This window comes from Amblyomma mixtum, chromosome 5, assembly GCF_055824585.1.
Source record: "Amblyomma mixtum isolate Tamu chromosome 5, ASM5582458v1, whole genome shotgun sequence".
In the NCBI taxonomy this organism is placed as follows: domain Eukaryota; kingdom Metazoa; phylum Arthropoda; class Arachnida; order Ixodida; family Ixodidae; genus Amblyomma; species Amblyomma mixtum.
The window spans coordinates 34943863-34969647 of record NC_143016.1 but is presented as its reverse complement, the minus strand read 5'-3'; the positions used below and the strand labels follow the sequence as shown (position 1 = coordinate 34969647).

The window sequence follows — 25785 nt, the reverse complement described above, 5'->3', positions numbered from 1 at the left end:
TACCTGAGGCACGGTCTAAGTGCGCAGTACGAGTGTTTAACATAAAGCTCCGGATAGTCGATCAGTGTTGATTTATCAGTCAAGTTTGCTAGAACTTCCTTGCGTAGCCATTGACAGCCGGTAACCATGTGAGAAATGCGTATGACTTGCGTGATATTAACCACTTTCATTAATTTTACTCGCGTATGTTGGCCGCCGCGGTGGCTCAGCGGTTATGGTGCTCGGCTGCTGACCCGAAAGACGCGGGTTCGATCCCGGCCACGGTGGCTGGAATTTCTTTGGAGGAGAAATTCTAGAGGCCCGTGTACTGTGCGATGTCAGTGCACGTTAAAGAACCCCAGGTGGTCGAAATTTCCGGAGCCCCTCACTACAGCGTCTCTCATAGCCTGAGTCGCTTTGGGACGTTAAACCCCATAAACCAAACCAAACCAAACTAGCGTATGTTGTGGCTCGTGATACTCCAGTCAAATTTCACTGCAGCAAAAGTGACTGCAGACACGAGTGTTCAGTATCGCATAAAAGAGATTAGCCGGGCGTAAAGGTGCCTTTTCGTGCTTGGCGCCAGACCTACTCTTCATTCATAATTTTGCATGTCCGCGCAGAAATCACTGCGGTTGCGACGCAAGGCGAAGAAACACTGTATGTCAAATATTATTGACATTGCCAGTTTCAGCTCAGAGAAAACAATGTTTAAGCAAGAGCAATGTGAAGACTGTGGTACATCTATGAGTTCGTTATTCAGTTCAACTCAATAGAATGAACACTGCCTCTTTATTTCACTTTCGAGGCCGGGTGCTCGAAAGTAGCTTCTCTTTCTGCCATATAAACGCTCACCAGAATGACACTCAGCCTAATAAATATTTGGGTGCTTCTGTGCGGCTTCAGCCTGAACCAGACACTCCCGACGCAAGGAATCTCTTCTTAGTAGGCTGTCGCTGTGATCGCATTGCAAGAAGAACATTGGAATCACCAGCTGTGCTGCGGTGCGACGTCTACAGTTCCGAAGAGGTCATCAACCGTCTTCTCTGTCAGTACCTTGGTAAAGCGTACGAAGATAGATCAGTTTCTTAATCAATTCTTCAATTTAATTCTTAACAACCAATTCTTATTTTTTTAAGCATTCTTAATGCCCAAACACTCAAAAACGCAATTATATTATGTCTGTGGGCGTGTGTTTGCTTGCTTCGCATCTGGGCTACAATCCCCATCGCAGAACTTATGGGGCACTCGGTACTGTTAATGATTCGTCTCTAAGATTTCAATCTTTTATTTTCATTCAGTCTAATTTTATAACTGTGCTTTTTGGTGGTAAGAGACACGGTTGCAATCACGTGCATGCGACTGCCAAGGAGTCCTCAGCAAGCTGCGTACAGGATCTACACCAACTAGCTATGTAATACAAGGAACGGTCTCTAGGATGGCCATCTAAGGAACGGTTTTGCAGCATGTCCATTCAGTGAGCCAATGGCATAAAAAGTAGAAGTGGGTACAACTGCTAGCGAATTGTTAAAATAAATAGATCACGACAGTAGAAATATTCGCCAGCTATGCAAAAATGAAACTAAACGAAACACATGAAAGGTTTTGAATACTGACATTCGCAAATTTATAAAAAGGTAATAACATTAAATTCTCTTAGGACATGGCTGAGAAACTTTTTGTTCCATTGTATACCTACTAAGCGAACCTGCGCACGCAAATGATGTTTTGCAAGACAAAGACGGTTGCTCAACGCTAACGCCGTGTCGTAATAGTCACTGTTTCATTGTTCATGTAGCTACATCATGAGGCAACCCTCAATTAGCAGACGAAGCGAGCGCCACGTGGTCAGTGCGAGCCCTTGGTTGCGGCGCAACTTTTGAGCACGTGATTCTTAAAGAGGATGCAAACTTAGCTGTCTGTCTAGGTCTCAAAGAACCACCCACCTTCTTGCAAAAGAATTCAATACACGAAAAAACTCCAATTTCCTTCACAGCCTCTTCAAACACGTTCCCTCGTCGGCCATTAGCCTTTGCCCTCTCGCAGAGTGTCGCCTATGCAGATTTTCTCACCAGTCGGAAAGCAAAGGATACGATGTTACAATGAGAGATGGCAATCCGTGATAAACCTTACTCTAAAACAACGACTGCTTCTTGAGCGCTTGATCAGTTTTGCATGTAGTTGACGTTATGGACGTTTACAGCCTCTATTATCAGAATGATCCTCATATGAAAAACACTGCTACAGATCATGATACCCTCGTCCCTTCGCAGGACAGGCACTGGAAGTGAAATTCATGGGCTAGTGGAATATTCTGTGTTCATACTCTACCCAATGATGTGGTGTTTATTTTCAGTGTATTTCACTCTATGTAAGAGCTTACAACATTGTCAGCAGCCGTTCTTGATAATTCAGAGATAAAAATTTGCCAAGTGGGCGTATGCCACAGGTAAAAATGATTTTTTTATTTTGCTTCTAACCGTGCAGGCAACCTGCGTTTGTTGGCGAGTATGGGTTATTGCGTACGGTGTTTCAACGTCGCGAAGCAATCGAGGATATCAGCGTTGCCGTAGTGGATTGCTCCGGATTATTTCGTCCACCTGGGGCCTTTAAAATCTAATGACACCACACAGTACACTGGCCTCTAGCATTTCGCCTCCACCGATGTTGCGACCACCGCGGCCGGGGTCTTTCTCGTCAGCAGTAGAGCGCCACGACCACAGAGCTAGCTTGGCGGCTAGTTAGCGAGTATGCCTTGCTATTTTCTTGGCGAGACTGCGTATTGAAGATGCGTGCTAGACCAGATGATCGCAATTTTTGTATTTTTAACGCACTATACCTGTTGCATTTAAGTTTTTATGCAGCTCAATAGGGACAAGGACAAATGTATCCCCCTTCTTTCCCAAGAATAATTAAGAAACATGGAAAGAGAGAACATTACAGCTATGCTGAGAGCGTACACTGCGTGAAAAAGAAGTGATTGAGGTATGTGCGCAACAGTATTTTGGGGCGGGTAATGAGGAAAATCTCTGAATACGCTGAGAAATCCTCAAGAGAATAAAATAATCCAAGCCGTACACAAATGAGAAAAAAAATTGCTGTCAAACTGATCTGCGTTGTGCAAGTGAGTTTTCTTCCTAGCTGCGAACATAACGCAAAGATTCATGGACGCGCTATTAAACTAAATTAAATCAGGTACCTTTACTAAGCGAACGGCAGGAGAAAAACAACAGTTTGAAGTCTCCCTCACCGCCCAACCTCCAAAATATTGAGAAAAACTGGGGCTTCTTAATTAGAGACTTTATTATTAGCGCTTAAAGCCAGGTGGACTGGTAAGTATTGATTTCGGCTTTTAGAAAACGACAGGCACAGACTGAAACAAAATAATAACGTAAAAACGTGGAAGAGGCTGACAGACATGAAATCCTATTAGGTACTCTTGGGACACGGACGCAATAAGTGTGAATTGGGGAGGAAAAATAAAACATTTGATTGGGACGAAAAATAAAAAGTTGAAGTTCGAAGCTTATTCATCCTGTATATACAAGAGAAAGGCGAAAAATAAAAAGCAAGAGCTAATGGCGCAGCCTGACAAGGGCTCTTGCTTCACCCAGTAGTCACAGCGAACAGGATGCGTATGTGCACAAAGGTCCTAATAACAAAGCGCATATGTAATAAAACGCGCATCAAAAGCGCGTCAAAGGAAAGCATGTAGTATTTGGGACAAAATTTCAGAATTATATGATTACAAAAGTAACGTAAATATATCGCTACCGTCAAACATATCATAGTCGCTTTCTAACAACCACTTTCTCGGTTATCACAAAATGAACAAGGGAGGGGAAAACCTCAGGTTGCTAGAGGCAACGTTTCTACAAGGGGACTTGTCTTCGTCTGGGCAAAGCGTTCATCATCGGCAGGGATTAAATAGGGCCTTCGCTCCGAGGAGGATGGCCCCGGGGGTGGGGAAGGAAAGTGGTGTGGGAGGGGATGCGTGTCAGGAAGGGGAGGGAGGTGAGTCATGATTCGTTAGGCTGCAATAGTGGAACAACTTATATCCGGGGGGTGTGTAATGAACAAAAGGCTTTGAAGGGGCTGCGACGGGGGGGGGGGGGGGGGGGGGGGGGGGGAGGCGCTGGGTGAACCTGCAAAACTCAGATAAAAGGATTAGTCAGCGTGGTACAGGGAAATGAGAACAAGGAAAAAAAAAATAAAAAAAAATAAGCTGGCACTGGAAGGAGAAAGGAAGGGGAGCATTTCCAAGGAAGGACAAGGCAGGGGGAGGGGGGGAAATGGCTCGTGTTCAGAGAAAGCCAAAAAGTGGGGGCGGAGGGGGTAACAGGAGTGTCATGGTTTCCGAGAACTGGTAGCAGGGGATTAGGAGAAAAAAAAAAAAAAAGGGGTCAACAAAGGGAGAGGGTGACAAGGCCGGAAATGTGGTGGAAGATATGACGTGGGAAGGGTGCAAGGAGCGACAATATACTTATGTGAGGTTCTAGGAAATAGTCTGACCACGTGCAAGACATTTGTTAATTTAAAATTATGCTGACCCTGGAATGTACCTGAGAGATTCCAGGTTTCCTCTGGACATGTTAATCCCTGTTGGTTGCAGTGTTTTAAATTTGTGGATTAGGAATGCTTCTCTGTATTTTCTGTCCCTAGTCGATTTGAAGCCTGACTGAAGAATGAACAATTTGAGTTCGTCGAATTTGTGATGGCGTTGATTAAAATGGGTCGACACTGCCTTCTGTTCATTCCGTGTTGTGTCAGCCCGGTGCCCGTTTAATCTGGCACTCATTGTTTGTCCGGTTTCTCCGATATATTGTTTCTGGCAGTAGGAGCACTGGAGCATGTAGATAATATTGGACGATATGCAGTCAAAACTGGTCTTTATATCGAAACTGAAATCGCTTGCCGTACTTTTAACCGTAGTGTCCCTTTGTAAATGTTTGCATGTCTTGCATCTAGGTCGAGAGCATGAAGTTACTGTCGGTGGTGGTTTCTTACCGAGCCTAGCATGCACCAGGATGTCCCCCAGGTTTGTGTTGCGTCTCTATGTTACCCTTGGTGCGTCGGGAAATATTTTCTTGAGACGGTCGTTACCAGTTAAAATGGGGTGGTATTTCCGCAGGATATTGTTTATGTTTGGAAGCGCGTTTGAGTATTTCGTTATAAGTGCAGGAGGTCGTTGACTGTTAGCTTTTGTTCGTTTTTTAAGAACTACATCTCGTTTCAAAGTGGTTGCTCGTTGGAACGCATTATTAAGGGTTGTCTGTGGATGGTTTCTGGTGATTAGTGTGTTTTTTAGCGAGTGGAGGTGTTTCAGGTAGTCATCGTCGTCGCTACATATTCTTCTTAGTCTCGTTGCCTGTCCTACGAATATACCTTGTTTGCAGTGTCTTGGATGATGGCTAGTGAAATCTAAGTATTGTTGTCGGTCAGTAGGCTTCCTGTAAAGTGTGGTTTTGAGCTTGCTTTTTTCTAAATAGACAGTGGTGTCAAGGAAATTGACTTGCGTTTTCGAGGAGTTGAAGGTGAATTTAATGCTGGAGTGGAATGAATTGAAATGTGTGACGAATGCCTTCAGGGTCTCAGCCCCATGCTCCCATATCATGAAAATATCGTCTATGTACCGCAGGTATATGAGTGGTTTTTTTAGAAATGAATTTAGAAGTTTAGATTCTAGTAGCCTCATAAAAATGTTCGCGTAGGTGGGTGCGAAGGGAGTGCCCATGACCTGAGGTTTTCCCCTCCCTTGTTCATTTTGTGATCGCCAAGGACCATCTACCGCACCCTCTCTCTACCATGGACTTTCTCGGTTAGTAAGTCATACGTCAATGCCAGCGTGTCAAAGCTTCCCCATGTCGGACAAAAAACCATTAATGCATGCACTCATAATAATTCTCAACGAATACGTTTCTGCACAACTATTTTAGGTATTACTGCAGAAACGCAGGATGCCGCTGAAGAGCAGTAATATTTGGTATTATCGTAACCAACTTTTTTTTTAACCCGCCCACAAAAACGGTACGTAGTTGGCTCCTAAATAACGTCATCGGTGATATCATCTTAACAATGTTAATGATACTGCCGTTCTACTCAAAGAAACGTCACTTTGGACATGGGCTGTCACGACCGGCGCATACCTGAGAGTTGTACACCCCATAACCAACTGCCAAGACCCCTCAGTAATGGTGTTTTGTTTTACCAAGCTGCGCATGCACCGTTGAAAGCAAATCAACACCATCATCATTTTTTTCCAGAAGCGCACCGGGAGTGCGGCAGCAACGGAACCTGGTTACATGGCAACTGGACCAACTACACCGAGTGCTTGGATCTACTGCCCCGGGTAAGTCTCGGTCGAAAGACGGGTAGATCACCGCACTCGTATTGCCAGCAGTTGAATTTCTTTCGAGGAGAAATTCTAGAGGCCCGTGTGCTGTGCGATATCAGTGCACGTTAAAGAACCCCAGGTGGTCGAAATTTCCGGAGCCCTCTACTACGGCGTATCTCATAGCCTTAGTCGCTTTTGGACGTTAAATCGCATAAACCAACCTAAACCAACCATCTTCCACTAATGGGTTGTCGGTCAGCCTTGCAGGCTTTGGTATCACAAATAGATTCCATGACCTTGGGAGTCAGTGCTAAAACGCGAAACAGAGACGCAAATAAACGCGGGGGCTCGTAATTGTGTGCAGAACTAGTGTCACCATCATCATAATCAGCAGCAGCATCAGCAGCAGCAGCGGCCTGACTACACCCACTGCAGGACAAAGACCTCTCCCATGTCTCTCCAATTAACCCTGTCCAGTGCCAGCTGCGGCCACCCTATCCCCACATACTTCTTAATCTCATCCGCCCACTTAACTTTCTGCCACCCCCTGCTACGCTTTCCTTCTTTGGAATCCACTCCGTTAAACTTAAGGACCAGCGGTTATCTTGCCTTCGCATTATATGCCCCGCCCAAGCCCACTTCTTCCTCTTGAATTCGGCTAGGATGTCACTGACCCGTGTTTGATCGGTATCAGGGAGGGACACCTCTTCTAGAGTGAATCGCACTTTGCATTCCAGGCATACTGAAACTATGAGGAGTGAAAACACTGAAACTGTAAACATTTTGTTTTCAGGTGGGTCCAGTCCGAAGTGAAGCAGCCATTGTTGCCAATGGGCGCCACTTGTTTACTAAATTTTATGGGACGGAAATTTGGTTTTCGTTTTGATTTAGGGCTCCGCACTCTATTCAAGCTATTCTGCGGGCGCTAGTAGACCTGGAAGTTATTTGATCATATTTGATTAGATTTAATTTGATTTTGGTTGATTAAAATTAAAAGGTATGAGAAGCATCAACCATTATATCCTTGCCTGCTGGACTACGTATTAGCAGCCGCGGTCTTGCATCACTGTAGTCCATATCTTTACCAATACGCATGCAAGACTACCACGTCTGTCGTGCGCCTAAAAAGGGTCTAAAGTCGATTGAACACAAAACGCCGTCTCTGACATCATTCCACCCCAATGCCCTGCAACAAGGCACTACGGTCGACAAGGTACAGCTACGTGGCAAACGGAATTTAAATCAGTTGAAATTCAGTCCGTCAAGTAAACCATACTCCACAGAAAAAAATTTGGCGATAATTTTCTCAGAAATACGCATTATATAGGGTGCATAAAAACACTCCGATTTTTTCGTGTTTAGGTATTTGTTTAGGTATTTTATTTTAAAACAGGCGCCGCATCCATGTATCCCACGAAGGAGTAGTTTGCCGCGAAGACACAAATTATACTGCAATCTTTTCTCGCTTCCAACAGCACGCCACTAATTTTAGGCCAAGCTGCTATACCATGAACAAAACTAGAGCTTCAGCTAAATAAATGCTATCTTTAGATTACTTTATCACCTCGCACACTATTCCTCGCTAGTAGTTCGAAAAAGCGTAAGGCTTGTAGTGCTACTTCTTTTTTCGTCTGCATAGCCAGGCTTATCTTCGGGCACGCGAGATGCACGTTAAAAGGTGCATACACAAGCCAGGCTATCCACTTAAATGACATATTCTGGTGCATGTATGAGTGGATTTATGTGAAGACGTCACCAGTGCTGATACAAGTAATCACCTATCATGGTTTTATGTCCCAGTATTTTAGACGAAAAGCTTGTTTAACTCGCACTAAGAGTTAGAATGCTTGGCCTATGTGGAGCGGTACGCATTCAGTAACTCCTTCTTTACGGCGAGAAGACACATAATTTCATGATGTTTTGCGTAAAATATTTATTCAGCGATAAATTTAAAAATATTGCTTTATTGCAGGGCATGGTGTAGCCAAAAGAAATCTCTTTTCAATGACATAAAGCAAGAACAGGATGTGTATTGCTTATGAAGAAAAAAATCCTTTATTTGCCAAAATTCGATAGACTCCCACACACACAAGAAAAGAACTCTATATTTATTCAGAGAATAGGAGAATAAAAAGTCTGCAATATTAGTTTTGTGCGCTATTACTTGACAATGATTATTCAGAGTTACAGAGCTCGTAATGCTAAGCTCTTCAACCAGTAAAAAAAAAATAAGTTTCTTGCGCGAAGCACGTTGGTTTACTCCGCACTGTAGTGCCCAGGTCGATCTCTGGTCGTCTTGAAGAAAATTCGATCCGATACTGAGCTGGTGGCTCGGAATTGTTCAGAACATGATCAGTACCGTCAGAGAGGCACACAAACCAGCGAATTTCCTCGGCAACTGCTAGAACGTAAGTTACAGATGGGCATCTGCCGATAGTCCGAGCTGGCCATCTACAAAATGAAGTGCTGGTGGTGCAGGATCGCCAAAACACCACTATTGTTGAGCAGTGTTGGCGCGAAGCAAGGACGCCACTTTGGACGCCATGCTCCCAGTGATCGCTCCGTGTTGACAGGTTTCACTGGAAGTTTAGGAATATTTTCTCATGTGCTTGATGACAACACTTTATCTGAAACTGAAGCATTGTTTTACGAAACATACTGGATACCATTAATCGTCCAGAAGCGGCGCGGATCACACAGAATCAGTCACTTTACCCCATCGCTCGAACTGGACGATTTCAATAGGCACGGTAAAGTGTGAGTTAGGAATAATTCTCAAAATTCTTCATCGAGCTTCTCTTGAAGCGGCAGATTTCATTGTGTAGACAGTTTAAAACCTTATATGACGGTAACTTGAAAAGTAATTGGAAGTTAGCGCTCGTCTTCGTTTCTTCTTCGTGTGTCCTCTTCCCCTGCTGCGCTGCAGACTCGCTCAGATCTGATCATGCACCAACAAGCCAAAAAGCCACGCTGTTGGAAAGTAATTGCCTGAATCCCCAATTATTGTCTTTTTTTCGAACCGCGGTCATAAAGTGGTGATTTTGTGACCTATTTGCCATGTTGGTTTTCACTAAATAGCTATGGCTGTCTTAATTTGTATGTTCCTAATTTCTATGAATGATCCACCATTACGAGTTCAACTAATTACTTCGGTATCCACCATTAGAAGCTGCCCCTGATTACTGGATATATCCTCTTGATGCATGCGTGTCGTACTTTTCATTCCGTGTTCGCCTTAAATCACCCGCGTGCCAGAGGACATTACTGAGTGCAATCTCTCCCTAGTTTCCGCAGCAGTTTATAGACTTGAGAGATGGGTTGGTAAATTACTGCTTAAAGGCTATTAAGAATAAAGGGTACTTTGACCAACGGCACCTAATTACAGCAATTCTGGGTTTTATTGTCATATCTGTCCTTCTACTCGCAATGTAACCCGGCAGATATGGCCTAAAAAATAGTTTAGGTGAAGAAATCATTCTGTGCGAAGTCTTTCAGCCGAAGCCGTGCTGCGGAAATCAAGAAAAAAAAATGTAAATGACACGACTGCTCTGACGTTCAGCGACATTTGAATATTTTTTCTGGAATGACCAGTTCTCCTTCCCTTTATTTTGTTTTAGCTTTGCATGACTGAGCTTGCTTAGGAAAAGGGGAAAATGTTAGTGCCAGAAAGCATCAAAAACATAAAAATAGAATATTGCCTTAACATATTCTTTATTTTATAACGCATTGTTGGCTTTATCGTTCAGTTTTTTGTTCCGCGAGTTTTAGGTTTTGAAGCGAAGTAAGGTTTATCAATTTTGCTCTTTTCATTGCGGGTATTCGAGCTCTAATGAATGGTTTTGTTAGCATTGATCTAATTACTTGCACCACTGTATACTAACTGTTATCTGAGTGCTCAGTTTCGACAACATTAGCAGAACATGCTAATAATTCGTATTTATGGCATGGTAACTTCTAGCCTTATTTCTTTTCATTGCCCACCATTGAAATAGCTGCTGGTCTCTCCTTTCTTGGTGAATGTAGCAGCTAAAAAAAACGCGTTTTTTTTTTACTTTTTTCTTCATTGGTAACAAACGTTATATTCTTCGGCGCGTTTCTTTTTTCTCCAAAAATTGGTCTGTGCGGCATCCGCCGGTGACAGGAAAGCTTTTATGAAATCCTTTAACTTGTATAGCTGAGTGAGTGAGCAAGTCAGTGCATAGCTAAATCAGTGAATAGACATCTGGGCATACAAAGGATGATCGTACATAAATCAGCCTACAAGGATAGCAGTATAATTACTCTAGTCAGATCAAAGTTTGCAGCATGAAGAATGTTCGCGTGAGAATTCGCCTGTATGCTTGAGACTTCATCCCATGGTGCTCCTTGGGAAGTCAAGTACAGAAAATTCAATATCGGCTCCCGGTATGGCCTTTATATAAGATAAATTGAGGAATGAATGCGGAAGGAACACGAATGTTGGCATCTCAAGGAAACTTCCTCTTCTTGTCGATGATTTCAGCTAAATTGGTTTCCTCAAAGGGCTTTAAGGTTCACAGATCTAATCCCAAAGCCATTTGAAGCCGCGAAGAAAGTGCAAGCACCAGCGTTGGTGTCTTTAGAAATGCATAACAAGAGCTGAAGGCCGTCTGAAAGTGTGTGCTTTAAAGCTTTCCGTTATAACGGTAGTCAAGCTTTGGTATTCTTCATCTCTCTGCACTGCTATGTTTGGTGTTTTTTTTCCTAAATAATTTGTAACTGGCAATTTAATCAGTTCGTCCCACTGCACCAGCTGGTCCCCTGATAGTCCTACGCTCTAAAACCTGTTTCTTAATGCTTACATATTTGGTCAAGTTAATTTACCGAATGATTTTCTGTTGACGGATTAAGGTAAGGAAAAAAATAAACAGCCCCACGGAATTCGTTACCCGGAGGTAGCACGAGCATGTTGCTTTTATTTTTTTTTCTTTTGCTCTGTAAAGCCAATGCCGAGCCAAAAACGCCGGTTTCGCAATCGCTGATATCGTACGGCATGCGCTGTTCCTCCTCTTCCCTCTTCCCCCCTTTCCCCATTCGCAGTCGGGGTCGAGCAACATTCCTGCCATAGCGAGCTACATCCTGCTCGTCTTCTCCCTGATATCCCTGGTCGCCCTGTGCGTGACGCTCTTCATCTTCACCCACTTCAAGTAAGTGGAAGCCTTATCCTCCTTACTTTGTTTGCTTGCTTGGAAACGAGCAGCCCCATTGTTTCCACTGAGCAAGCAGGACAAATGACGCCTGCTTACTGTTGGCAGTGCTCTGTTCAGGAACTTATCACTTTCCTTTACACAACCTGCATACAGCGCATAACTCGTTGCTTGTGGCGGCGAGTGGGAACACGGAATAATCGGTGCGACAGTTGCGTGTGGCTGCTCAAATCTGCCAAGCCTATTTAGTTATTTTTCCAGCTTTGTCTTAAAACATTAGAATGCAATTTTGTGAACGCTATGTTATAGGAATAAACTAACCTTCTTTGTTCTAAAAGGCCACAAAGCACTTGTTTGTAACTCGCGGCATATTGGCAGAAAAATTAGGCAGGAATGACGCTGCACAGGGATGTATGGGATGCATGGCTGAATAAGAAGCGTGTATGTTCTATTTATATGTGCCGGGGCTGCTCCCAGTCCTTCCAGAACAATAGTAATGCATACAGGTAAGGCGGAAACTGTGGACGAGAAAGAAATGAAGAAACATTATTTTAGGATACCTTGAATGAATCCATGCAAAGTTCTCGCAGGCCAGTGTGCAGTTCTTTCGAACAACCATCATATTTAGCTGCTTCTGTCTAGCCAGTCGAAAGAAAATACTGCGGGATAGTTGTCTCGCTTTAATATTGACCGGTTTTCTTGTTGAAAAAGATAAAAACGCACGATAACGAGTGTAACTGAAAGTGAGAACATAAATTGTCGATGATTATGTTTACGTGTTCGCGAAACTTGTACTTGGGAGAGCCAGTTGTAGGTGGCGCCACGCTGTCATTGCAGAAATGATGGGGACGTGACCGAAGGGAAGACATAGACGTTACCGTAGCATCTGTGGAGGGAGGGGGGAAGAGGTTCACAAAGAGACCTTCGGACACCGTGGTGACTGCACTTCCTCGTGCTGGTTAATTCACCCTTGTATATGCCGAGACGAAAACCCACTGCAGTGTACGGGATGCATGGAAGAAAATATATGTGATCTGACAATTGTTTCGGATCCGGAATTAATAGTTCAATCACCAACTGGAGCAAAAATAGAGTTGGACTCCAAATACGTCACGCTCTATCGGCTGCGGTACAATAATTGACGTACTATGTCAAGTACTTGAAAAAGATTAGCGAGTAACTGTTTCAGGGTAGGAGTCAGTCTAGGGTTATTCTGGGAGAAAATAATTTTGAAATTGAAATGAAAAGAGGCTCTTGCTTTCCATTGGCCTCTTTTGGTAGCGATAGGGTGCCGCTATGCTCTCAAAAAGTATTGAACATGAGTGCTTTTACAGAATAAAGCACCACCTGCGATGACACTTACAATCCAGTGTAACGTCAGACCAAATCAAGTAAACTAACTGTGATGTATCCGGATTTTTTTAAAACAGGCAGTCATCTTTCACACAAAGACTAAATGAAGTCCGAAACTTGACGTTCCTTGGGCGGCAATGTTTTGGAAGATACTCAAAAATTTCCTAATGTGCCTCTCGTTGGAGAATTTTGTCGGGGTGCATAAACGCACCCCGCTGCATTCAGCAACCTTGCAGAGGTTTAAACTGTGAACAACTGGGCTCAGAATAGAAATGAAGCAAAAGCAAATGATCCCTATGAGATACGGCCTTTAGAATAATAGCAGCATAGCAGCGTCAGCATTCCTTAAATTTATTCTAGGGTTGCGCACCAGTGAATGAAGCAGCCATCCGAGAGCCTTACTCTCCAGCTCTGCACGGCACAACCAGAAAAAGACTTTCAAAGGTTACGGCAGCGGTAGCGTGTGATGAAAGCACATTTTTATGGAAACAAATGAAGCCGCTTTCCCGCTTCAGTGATGATCCTATCGGCTTGGAGCCTGCGGATGATGGATTTGTCAGATTTATCCAAGCGTTCTGATCGAGATCAGTTGAAGAAGTAAGGCACACGGTAATAAGGCTTTCTTTTAGAAAATACTTTTTCAGACACAAGAGAAAAAGAATAAAATAAGCTCAATCTTGTCCAAAGACAAGTGGGACCATGTCAGCATTCCACTTTCCACCCCATTGTTCATGATGTGTCCCGCAGCAAGCTTACGTGCAAGGCGATGGTATATTATGTGCACTTTTCCGACTTTATTGTGCGTCTCTTTTTGGTTAGCGTCTGCCTAAGACTTCTTTCTGTTTGTCAAGCTACACATTTCGATCAACCGTTTTCGGCGTTCATAGGCGGGGATGGGGAAAAAAACGCCGAATATCCGCGTGAACTACGATACAATACATGCTAAGGTGCTTGTCATTTTTCCCGTCCTGCAAGAAAGTCTCTGGCATCACCAGTGTCAAGCCTCGCTAAAAAAAAAAAAGCGGTTTGCAACGAAATAATGCATATAAGAAGGAAGCCTATCACTCTTGGAAGCTGCCATAGAAGCTCTTGTATATTTCAATTTTACAGAGTAAAATTTTTTTTGCAGACGAGATTTAACGATACCAAAGCGAACCAAAGTTAAAATAGCTTTCTTTTTCTCGTGTTCGCATGCACGAAACTAAAAGCAGTAGTATTTTTTTGCAGATATGCACGTTTTGACACCTGAAACTTGAGAAGCCACGTTCTTCTGTACGTTGTAATAGCGCATCCATGCACAAATAACTTGAAGATGAATGGCGAAAATAAAAGAGAGATGAAAGAAAATTCTTGGCTGGGAACCTTTACACCTTGTAACAGCCTTTAGAAGACTGCTGAGTCTTTTAGGTGAACAAAAAAGTTGTTTAGTTTCTTCAAGCGCTAACTTTTCTAAAGCGCTAACTCTCTTTCATCACCGCTTGACCCGGTGGACAGTTTCGAGGAATCAACTCATGAGCATTTTTTGTAACCATAACTTAGAAAGCAAATGTTTAGCGAAGAAAAAAAAATCGATGTGTCTCCTTGCGTCTCGTGCATGGCTGGGTATTCGGTATTGTGGTTTTTCCCATTACCCTACTGCGCATCGCCTTTCTCGTTCATCGGCGTCTGGAAACCAAGAAAATTCGATGACAGAAGTGCAATTCTTAAATTTTTTTCGGTGCTCTGTTACTGTAGCTTGCAGGCCCAAAAACACCGGAAGAAGCAAAATATAGACGAACGCTGTGTTTATAAAGATAAGGAGCGCTCGTCGACATTGAGAGCGGCCGGGGGTATCTGTGTGCCGTCGCCTTTTACGGCGCACAGTCCGCTTATCACGCCGTTTGAGAACTGCCTTCGGTGTAGAGCCGTCTGGGCTTCCGGCTTCAACAGCTGTATATTCGAGCAAATTTAGCCCACCAGGGAGCATATCGAAATACACAAGGAGCTTAGGAACACCCACATGCCTTTGATGTTTTGAGGGGTATGTCCGGCATCACAAAAGACAGTTATCACTCGTCCACCAGCGCATTTGTTTTTTAGTTCACGCACCCTCATGCAGCTCAGCGGCTATAAAAGAGCGCCTGGTTTCCTTTCCTGTTATTAAAGTTGGAAGTTGCGCCTCTTTCCTGTTCTGTGTTTCCTTCATGTTTCGTCCTTTTTTTTGGCGTACGACATTATTTCAAGACATTTATGGCGACGGTTTGACAAAGTACTAGCACTAAATGGGCTTTGCATATGCTTCATGCTCCTTCTAAAAGCACTCGCCAGCTATCAATGAGCGAACGGATTTTTTAGGTGCACTGTGAAATGAGATAGGTTCTTCGGAAAGTCATGTTTACATTTGCTTCTATAGGCCGCACTCCTCACCTCCCTTTCCCCCATCCAGGATCACTCCGACACAATAATATTGTGGTCTTGAAAAAATACATGAGTTTTGAAATGATCTCCTACATTTTGATGTTCTGTTTTTGGATGTACTGGGCTATTGTTAAGGAAGGAACTACTCCATAGGTGCACTGCACAGTGAGAAAACTAGTTTGAAACGTTTGTTTACATTAATTTCTACAGACTGTACCCACAGCTGTTGCGCGCACCCGAAAACTGCAATTTCACCGCATTTTACTTACGTCACAGATCAGTGTTGGTATACAACCGAAAACTCGCATTCTCGCTCAGCCTTGACGTTGTTGTGGTTTCGAATGCCTGAAGTACGCATGCAGAATGTTCTCTTTTATTCCGACATTCTCTCAGAGTAAGTACGATCTATGGAGAGGAAAATAAAGCACGCTCGATCTCAATGACGCCGGACATTCAGCTAAAGCTTTCTGTAAAATCTGTGGAAAGCGAGCGGGAAAACATCCAAACCGTAAATCGAACCCAAGGGCGGATCGAAAGCGGCAGTAAAGGTGCACGAAGCTTTGTTTCGGCCTCAGTTTACCGCCGTATCTTTTTTTTCTTAAAAAGAGTTCCGTTTCACGGGGCCATCATGGCCAGTGTCCTTGCAGCGTATTTTTCTTTTTGCTCTGTATTTGAATCAAACGAAAACGGCCTGGTTTCTTCTATTGCACGTGTACTTTTTACAACCCCAATACAAACGAATCGGCAAGGGACCCATACTGGAAAGCCGAGCTCCTTGCTTTTAATTTGAAATAAACTTTTTGTTGTGTTGTGTGCGGACCAGGCACTATAAGCATCGCTGTTATTCAAGGGATATATGCCGTATCTTCCCAAAAATGATGAGCACGTTTGGCACAGTACAACTACTTGGGCGTTTTGGTTGGTCCGTAATGATAACTTGGCGCAAAACATTACGGGAGAATCAAGGCTTCCGAACAAAGAACATGCAGCGCAGTGAAAACGATAAACATTTCTCTAGCGGTGCATGTTCGATCACTTTTACTTTGCTTTTTTGCTCTGCTTTACTACTATTATTCACTAACCTTGCGACAAACGATGCTCCCCTCAACGCAGCAACTCATGCCCCCCAAATCCTGAGAGTACAGTTCCTTCACCAATTAACAAACCGCCATGCCCTGTCTTCAATCACCTTTGTTCTTTCGTCTTCACTTTGCTCTGTCTGCAGCTGAGTGTCTTGATCATATATATGTGATGAAGTAAGCGCTCAAAGCACACTGCATGAACACTGCGCGAACTGACTGCGCAGACTGCGCGAGCACTTTGCGGGGTCATCACTGCGCTGCCAAGAGCGTTCGTACAGAAAGAGAGGGACAAAATTGATGACGATGAGATTTCATGGCGTAAGGGAAGCTTTTGGCCAAAAAGAGCCATGCCACAAAGTATTTTTTCTACTACACAAGGTTGGGTCATAGACCCATTTTCCAGGCACTTCACCCAAGTTAAGTCGAGAACCACTCCAAGGGAGGAGTTGTACTCATTAAATAACCGGTGGGTACCGAGGCCTCAGGATCGAACCTCTCACTTCCCACATGTGACGCGGATGTTCAAACCATTAGATCACCGCTGCTGTAAGAAGGACAAAATTATAGACCCACCCCTTCAATAAGCTTTAAAGTTATTGGCACCTTGATCCTGGCAACGTTACATCAATAGTCGGTTAGCAACGGCCACATTATGGTACTGGTTAGAATCATGTTATCTGGAAAAAATAAATACTAGCAGTCTAGCACCGCCTGAGTTTATTTCGCAGAGTAAGATCTCGTTATCAAGAGTTGTCGCCGTAATAGCAGCCGCGGAGGTTAACAAGAACGTTGAGAAGATGGGCATGAGAATGTGGCCGCCTGTTTCGCTTTAAAGCCGATTTATTAGATTTGATACATGAGGTTCTGCAGGTTTCACTTCGCTCTAAACAACATCCGTTTCACTTGGACCCACAACAGGTGTTGAGGGTGAGATCAAGTCTCCGTGATCCTATTTCTGTTTATTATAATAATGAAAAGGGCATTGTCTGCACGTTCTTCATGTGTCCTTCGGGGCTTCAGGGACGGAACATTGCAGTGGTTCTCGAAGCTTCCTGAGAGGTTCTGTGATGACACAAACATTATTGTGAATCTAAGGCGAAACTTACTGGAGTATGTTTAATTTTCACATTAAAATTATTCGCACTTGAACAGCAGGTTTGTGGACCCAACATGTGCTCATTAGCAATTAAAAATGATGGTATCATTACGAAGCTTCTTGAATGGCCCGAAATGATACAGTGGGCACTCATGTCCACCAAGACAGGGAGAGAGAAGGCGGATTGCCGCCGGGCAGAAAAGTGGCGGTCTTCCCCGCATAACCATTGTGTCGCAGGCAGTGAGAAAGTAAAGCCATTGATATATATTGAAACAAATCGATATAGTACAGCGGGTATGAGAAAAGTAGGTTTTATTTTGTAAAATAAAAGTCCAAATAGATTGGGAAAGAGTTAAAGGAAACAGAAAAACGGGAAGAATAGGTAAATATGCACCACCGGCGATCCTGCAGCCAACAGACCAAAAGCCTCAGGGGCTCTTGCTGAAGCAAAAAAAAAAAAAGAAATTTCTTCCTCTTTTCGGTGATAGTCGTTAAACGGAACCCAGCATTGGCCTCTGTGGAAACGTGACTCCCAGAATTTGGCAGGCAGGTGCCTTCTCTGGAGCACCCTACGGCGGGTGCAGCCTCCGGGCCCGCAGGATGGCTGGAAATTTCCTCGATCCGCTGTGATCTACTAAGAGCGTTGGGTGTGCTGCCGCCGTCCTCCCCTCTACCAACCACGCACCCTTCACCAGCTTGACCGCTGAGTTTGTCCTATACTTTTTTCTGCCTTTATTTTCTTCCTTCTCCGTCACTCGTGCATCGAGAATATGGTATCCAAATCAGCGACCATTTTCCGGTAGTCTTTTCGTGCAATCTGCTTTCCGAACTCTGGCATCGAATGCTCGTCCCGCCAGCCCGAGTATCGGCAGCGAAGCGTATATGCAGCGGGCAGGAAAATGCAGAGAGCACTCCAGCGGAAACCCGATTCCGTGTTCCACCTCTTTCTTCGCTTACCGAGGAAGTCAGAAGCTTTTCATTCTATTCTTCCGCAGCTATCTTCTTCCCTTTACCCTGGTTGATGATAGGTTGGGCAGGGGACATCTTCTATTCTTCCGCTTTCCCACGTGTGCTAGCTAAAAAAGGACTCGAGCGAGCTCTACGCCAGAAAAAAAAAGGAAATAAAGAGCGTGAATGTGGACATCGTGTGGAAGAAAGCATGAAACAGGGGATAACTTCCGACTTGTTGTTTCACGAGCGATGACCCAACTGCTCGTGTGGGGTGCACCGGTCACTGGAAGCGTAGGCGTGAGTTCTGTGCCTCAAGTTGTTCGTACAGCTTCCCTAACTATTTAGTAGGAGCGCAGAAAGCAGCACTATACCGTGGTAACCATTCCCGTTAGGCCGCTCTGCTGGCCTGGTGCGATCACACGGGCTGCAACGACGGAAGACGAATCATTCTTCCGCATCGCTCGCTTCTCGCGTAATCCTCCCAGGGATTGGATTCGTATGAAGGCGAGCGATGCAGTGCGCAATAACGGGTCAACTTGCATTTGCGTGGCATTTACTGCACCGCTTATGCAGACCGACTGCCGGAATATTCGTGCGACCGGATTTGGCAGAGACCAGTACTCTCGGCCGAACACGGGTGAGTGCACTGAGGTCTGTATGCACACTGCTTGAGACTCACTTTTTCTCAATAAATGGGGCATTTTATTAACCCCATCATGCAGAAACAATATCTAGCGCGAGCTTTTTGAGGTACTCAATGGCTAAATATGTTCAGATTGCTCTTTTTGTTTATCCAAAAAAAGATACAACGTAATATTTTGTAAAAAAGCGTTAAAATTTCTCTGAAACCAGCAAAGAGGCTTTGTGAAGGTGGTAGGAGCATGTGGGGTCTAACGTCCGGAAGTGTGACGTGGGCTGCTAGGAGCGCAGTAGAGACCCTTAGGGTTCCAGAAAAATTTACACCACCTGGGGTTCTTTAGCGTGCGTTCACATTGCAAAGTACACGAGCTTCACCTGCATCGAAATGCCTGCACAGTGGCCGGAGTTCGATCCTTCGAATCTTGGTGTCAGTATAGCCGCAAAAGCGATGAGCCATCGCGATGAATACATATTTTGTGAAGGCTAAATGCATATTGTAGTCGCGGTGGGGGGAGAGGAAAATTCGACACGAAAATTCGGAGTCTAACTGTAAAGAGAATTTTAGAGCAGCGATATCGTACGCATGTATCGTCACCGTACACTAACGCGTTAAATCGGTACTGCACTGCCCGCGTTCACCGAGAGTAGAATATTCAAACTTGCCTCCACCGCACTATCTCTCCTATTCTCGAACCTGCAAGAAACTGCACACGCAACTGCTCCACATGAGCAGCTAGCCCCTGACGGTAGCGGAAATGGCCGTGGCATGCGGTAAATCCATTTATTAAAACTCTTCAGTACGGTCTCCAGCGCAAAACGTCAGTTTTTCTGACAGCTGGAGTCTACTGGCGTTCGAAGAAGAAACCTGCGGGCGGCCTACGGTAGTCCACGGAAAGCCAGCGGCCAAAAACAAACCCGTTCTATGCAGCTTTCAGACCGGTGAGTGAAACTTTCGTGGTATTCTAGAGAATCCGATGCGAGACCAGGGTACTCCCGAAGTGCCCAAGACGTGGCTGTCAGTCACGTTAAAACCCGCGTGTGACTTAGCCGCCGCGGTGGCTCAGTGGCTATGGTGCTCGGCTGCTGGCCCGAAAGACGCGGGTTCGATCCCGGTCGCGGCGGCTGAATTTCTTTGGAGGAGAAATTCGAGGCCCGTGTACTGTGCGATGTCAGTGCACGTTAAAGAACCCCAGGTGGTCGAAATTTCCGGAGCCCTCCACTACGGCGTCTCTCATAGCCTTAGTTGCTTTGGGACGTTAAACCCCATAAACCAAACCAAACCAACCGCGTGTGACTTCGTGAATCCGAAGCCTGCTTTACTAGCGCTCGTAAGATCTTCCGCTTACCAACAACAACAAAAAAGAAAGTAAATGAAAGCGTGGCACATTTCTCGGAAAGCTGAAACGCCACACTTAAAAAAAAAAAGCGTTCACAGAGTAGGGAGCACATCGAATATGCCAGAGCATAGTAGCAGCACCATGTCTGCAGTACTTAAAAAGAACATACATTAATAAAGATGAACATATGCTGAAGAAATAATGTTGTAGGCGCGAGTCTCAAGGGAAAGTGTTAAAAAAAATACAAATAAACATGAGTACCATGAGCTGGACCTTATCGATGCACACGGCCACAGTGGGACAATGGAAGAAAGCCCTTTAGGATAGACTAAAGAACTACTGCTTCTTTGCAGTCACTTCGGAGCACAGCGCCTTGCTCTGAAACACTGGGCAGCGAAAATCAAAGGCAGTAAATGTCAAATTCAGGTGGAACAAAAAACAGGAGCCAGCTCTGACGTTTAATCTTGAGTAGACCAGAAAAGGTCTTGCCGGTCGCGCTATCTAAGAAGCTTCAAAGGAACTTTTTAGATTATTCATACTTCAAAAGTGTACTTTATTTTTTTTTTCTAACGTCGTTCTTGGCGGGAATCGCCCTAGGTTAAAAGGAATGTCAAACTACCGCTCTAGGGAACCTCATCTCGCATCGTACATAGGAGCGCTTATGGCATCATCAAGGCACGCGCCGTCAGTCTTCACTTTTGCCGTGTCACTGCACTAATGGCACCGTTCACATTTTTGCGGAAGTATTCCACTTGCAGCAAAACTAGAGGAGAGCTCCATGGCAAATACTATGTGCGTCGAGATTGGAACAAAGTGAACTAGATATTTCCAGTATAAGGAACCCTAATCTAACTTCAAGAAGGACGCATGGAATGCGGAAGAGGAATCCGATGTGACAGCCTTGCTTTTCTCAAAGAACATGACAGAAGCCAACGGTCACCGAAATCAAAAAGCATAGGCATGTCTTTTTTTGTAGTTGGTTTCTGTTCTGCTTTTTATTAATCTCCCCCTGATGAAAACAAATCATCCCCTATGCTTCATGGTTTCAGTTTCTGATGGCTTCCGTCATGTATGTCATAACGAGCACCTCTTTCCATCCCCTTTTCTCAACGAAGTTAATCATAAAACTAGCGCTCGCGTTTCTTGTTTTTGTTCTGTATCAGGGTGAGAAACACATGTGGCCATATTTCCAGTAACTCCGGGCCATAACCACACTGAATAATAGGCATGCACTGCTAAGCGACGCGCGAACACTCTGGGGATGGACGGTGCACACACCGGTAGCAACGAAGGCTTTCACTCATGAAACGCCTGGAAAAAGCCTGGAAATTCAGGCAGCGTAAAATGGCATCATATTTGAGCCTATCTGAATGGCTGCTTTTTCTCAGTGCCGGTACTCGTAATAAACATTCGTTGTGTCACCGAAACCGAAATTATTTTTGAACGCTGCTCTTGGCGCCCGTTCTTGCGTTCCACGTGGTCGTCGGAGGCGGCGCCGTAACACGCCATCTGACAGGTGTCATGTGTGAGCGCGTGACAGGTGCTGTGTTGGCACATAGTAGCAGAGCGAAACACCACCTGGCATGGCGGGAGCGGAGGAATGGACAACCGGAAGGTGACTGCACGGGAAGATTCTGGGGGGTAGCTACCAGCGTAACAAGCCACCTGCCAGTTGTGTCAGGTGCTAGTCGCCGCGACTGCCCCGGCTGAAGAGCTGCACTCAAATTTCGCACTACCGAATATATCGTAATTGTCTGTGCAATTTTTTTACTTCCTTACAAGGTTTCCACTGCTTTAATCATAAGTGTTTAATGAAAACTTATGTCTGAGTTCCATATATGCTGCGCTGGAGATGATCTTTGGAAAGAAAGAAGTATTCGAAACTGTATACGATGCACCATCGGTCAACTGAAAATAATGTCTGTTTTTGGAATGCTCAATCTCTTAAATGCGTGTGCTAAAAAAAAAAAAACGTGGATTGGACACAGCGAAAAGAAAAGGACAAAATTACGATAAAGCGCGATCCGTAGCAAGTGCGAGACATTTCCATCTGACATTTTTGTTACGTATTATAGAACAGACACGAGCTAGTAAAAATAACGGAGACGCAGCCTATCAGAAAGTCTTTTTTTCCTTTCAAAAGACTGAGAGTTTTTAATCCCCTCATTGAAACTCTGAAAGAAAATTAAGGAAATTAAATGAGAAAGAAGCAAGGTAACTGGCTGTCTGATGCTGTTGCATCAGAGAGAGCAGGTCAGTGTAAGTTTGGGCATTTTCAGAAAATTTTTGGTTGATTCGAGCGCAGGCATCTCCCACGCAAGTGATTTTTGTAATAAATCCTTGCTTAGAGTAGTGTTCTTGTCGGGCACTGGTTAAAGGTAAGCATTACAGGGGCGATTGAGGAGAAGCGAGCAGGGTCATATATTTCCAACGCGCTGCTCCACTCGAAAAAATAAAAAGGAATTTAAGACTGCCTGATTTTTTCATGCAAATCGCATACTTTGAATTCATGTGAAATTGTGCGACAGATAGCTCGGCCAGAGTTCGTCTGTATGCGTACATATTTCATCAGTAAGCGCGAAATTTAGTTTCATTTACTTGATGCTATATTCTTAAATAAATGCTTTATGCTTTATCCTTCATTTCACCGCATGGGCGTTGTCGGTCTCTGCAATGCTTGCATTGTTAACGTGTTTTTGGAGTGGCACTGCTTTTACAGTGGGCACAACTGCCACGCTTAAGTTGAGGTTCACAAAGGGCCTTGCGACATAGGCTTTGAATGAGGCTCCTGTAGACTACTTATGAATTAATTAAGGCCCGCCAAAGCATGGTTCTCACTTTTCTTGACTCACTAATGCTAACTGGAAATTGTTTCATTCGAATAGCGTCGGAAATGCAAGACTCGAAGAGCAATAAATGCACGAAAGATTTGATCCGTTTTCAGACTATCAGAGCCTAGTAGGATGCCAGTTCAGCAGGAAATTGGAGTGGTTTTCGGTAGAAGACAATGGAAGTGCCGCCTGTGCATAGTAGCAATGTTTAAGGAATAAGAACAGATGCGGTATCGGTTCATAGGATATGTAATTATAGCGCTAATAGCTTTAGAGAGCTGAATGGAATACAGTGAACACACGTGTTTTCTGCGATTCTTTGTTCCCACGTTATCATGGCGTGCTTGAGATGAATAACTGTTACGGTCATTTCCGCAGGGAGAATAAATATAAAAGCTAACAATCAATTCTACAGAGAACTATTTGGCAAATTTCGTCTTAAACACAGAAGAGTGTGCATTACAGGCTACATCAACACCAACATTCGTGCAGAACAAAATGAAATCTGTAAAAGAAAGGAGTTTCTCACACAGCTGATTCCATGCATGTCGTAAGCAAGACACGGCTGCTGGTATACGAGGTCTGTTAGAAAAGTATCCGACCTTTTGCTGAAGAAAAAAAACTGGCATAACTGGAGCTTTGGAAACCTAATCATCTTCAAAGTAGGCTCCTTGGGACTCCACATAGTTCTTCCAGTGGTGCTGCCATTGTTGGAAGTATTCCGAAAAGGCTCTTTTCGGAATGGAGTTTAGCTCAGCTGTCGTTGCAGCCATAATGTCCTCTCTTGTCTGAAATCGCGCTCCTTCCAATGGCCTCTTGATTTTGGAAAACAGCCAGAAGTCACAGGAGGCCATATCAGGAGAGTAAGTAGTCTTCTGAACTACAGCAGTCTGGTTTTTCGCGAAAAAAGTGTGAATTCGGTGCGAGGAATGTGCAGGAGCATTGTCGTGATGGATGCGCCAATTTCCTGTTGACCCCAACTTCGGCCTCTTGCGCCGCACAGCACCACGCAGGCGACGGAGGACATCCATGTAGTATTCTTTTAGTCAATGTTTACTTTGCGGGGTGCGTACTCGTGGTGTGCCACACAGAGGGAGTCAAAGAAAGCAGTCAGCATCACTCTGACATTGCTGCGCACTTGGCGGGCCTTCTTTGGTCTTGGTAACGTGGAATGCTGCCATTGTGACGACTGGGATTTGGTTTCCGGGTCGTACCTGTACACCCGAGACTCGTCACCAGCGATTATGGTGTTGATGAAGTCGGGGTCACTGTTTGTGGAATCCAGCATATCCTGTGAGACTTCAACACGAAGCTGCTTTTGCTCCACAGTGAGCAGCTTCGGCGCGAATTTCGCCGCATCTTTCTCCATGGCCAAATTTTCGGTGATAATGGAATGTTCAGAAAAATTGGTGATGTCCACCTCTTCCACAATTTCTCGGATAGTCACACGATGGTCCCGCGTCACCACAGCGTTCACTTCGGCAATGACCTGGTCATTTCGGCATGTTGATGGCCGACCGGAGCGTGGCTCTCTGTGCACCGATGTGCGGCCGTCTTTAAACCATTTGTACCACTGCTTAATCTGCGTCCTGCTCATAGCATTGTCACCGAAAGCCGCCTGAATATTCCGAATGGTTTCCACTTGGCTGTCGCCTAGTTTCTGGCAAACTTTGATGCAGTAGCGCTGCTCCTGTCGCTCCGCCATTGTCCTTGCAATAAAAAACCGACGAGAGCACTGCGCACTGCATCACTTAAACGCTGCGTGCCAGTGACTGACGCTATCGGCAGGCGAGAAAAGATTTGTGCATGCGCACGAAGGCTCAAGGTAGCCTGGTGCAAGCGTGCTTGCTTCAAATCAATCAGGTGTTCGTAAAAAAAAATAAAGTCGGATACTTTTCTAACAGACCTCGTAGACAGTCCTGTGAAAATCAGAAGGAACTTTGCGCTTGTGATGAAACCTGTTTGCAGCGCTCTCTTGTGCAAACGTTTTAAATTTCTCACGGCCGAGCAATGAGGTGCAGCACGCAGTTGCGCTCTCTTTACCTGTGGCTTCGTTTGTGCCTATAGTTGGAGTTAAATTGCGACTACATGGGACATACACAGTTTCGCGAGTAACGCATCCGCACCCCTATGCGCATGTTAGCAATCTTTATATATAAACACAGTGTTGTTGACGGAAGCTACTTATTCGTAAGTTAGACACCAATGAACATGCTGACATTTTTGTTACATATGATTCAAAAGAAAGATGGAAAGTAACCGGAATAAGTAAGTTCAGCCAGCACACTTCATGTCCTGTGTCTGCACTGAACACATAAGAGTTTTATTAGGCTCACAGGGTTGGCACCAAGAACAGAGAAACGCAGTGAGAGGCGGAGGAAAGTGACTGGAAGTGGCCGATGTCGCCTTTCCTTCACTGTCGCAGGTCTCTGCAGTGTTCCAGGCTGCGTGTTCACAAAAACCTTGTGGCGTCCTTGATCGTTCACTCCATACTCCTGGCTGTCATCTCATTTCCCGCCGTGCTAGGACCTCGTTGGACGACCTACAGCGACGTGGTAAGGCTTCGACTTGACAACACGCGCAGAACGCTGCGTTCGTGCTTTTCTTTTTTAGTGCATTAG

General features: G+C 44.7%; 1 protein-coding gene across 1 annotated transcript in view; it reads left to right on the top strand.

Annotated features, from left to right (window-relative positions):
• LOC149341732 (diuretic hormone receptor-like) overlaps positions 1-25785 on the top strand; it is a 50005-nt gene extending 24220 nt beyond the window's left edge. Inside the window, exons 3-5 of the mRNA XM_089546695.1 lie at positions 6243-6328; positions 11372-11478; positions 25590-25785. Of these exons, the coding sequence (XP_089402821.1) occupies positions 6243-6328; positions 11372-11478; positions 25590-25785 (389 nt within the window). The remainder of the gene's footprint in view (positions 1-6242; positions 6329-11371; positions 11479-25589) is intronic.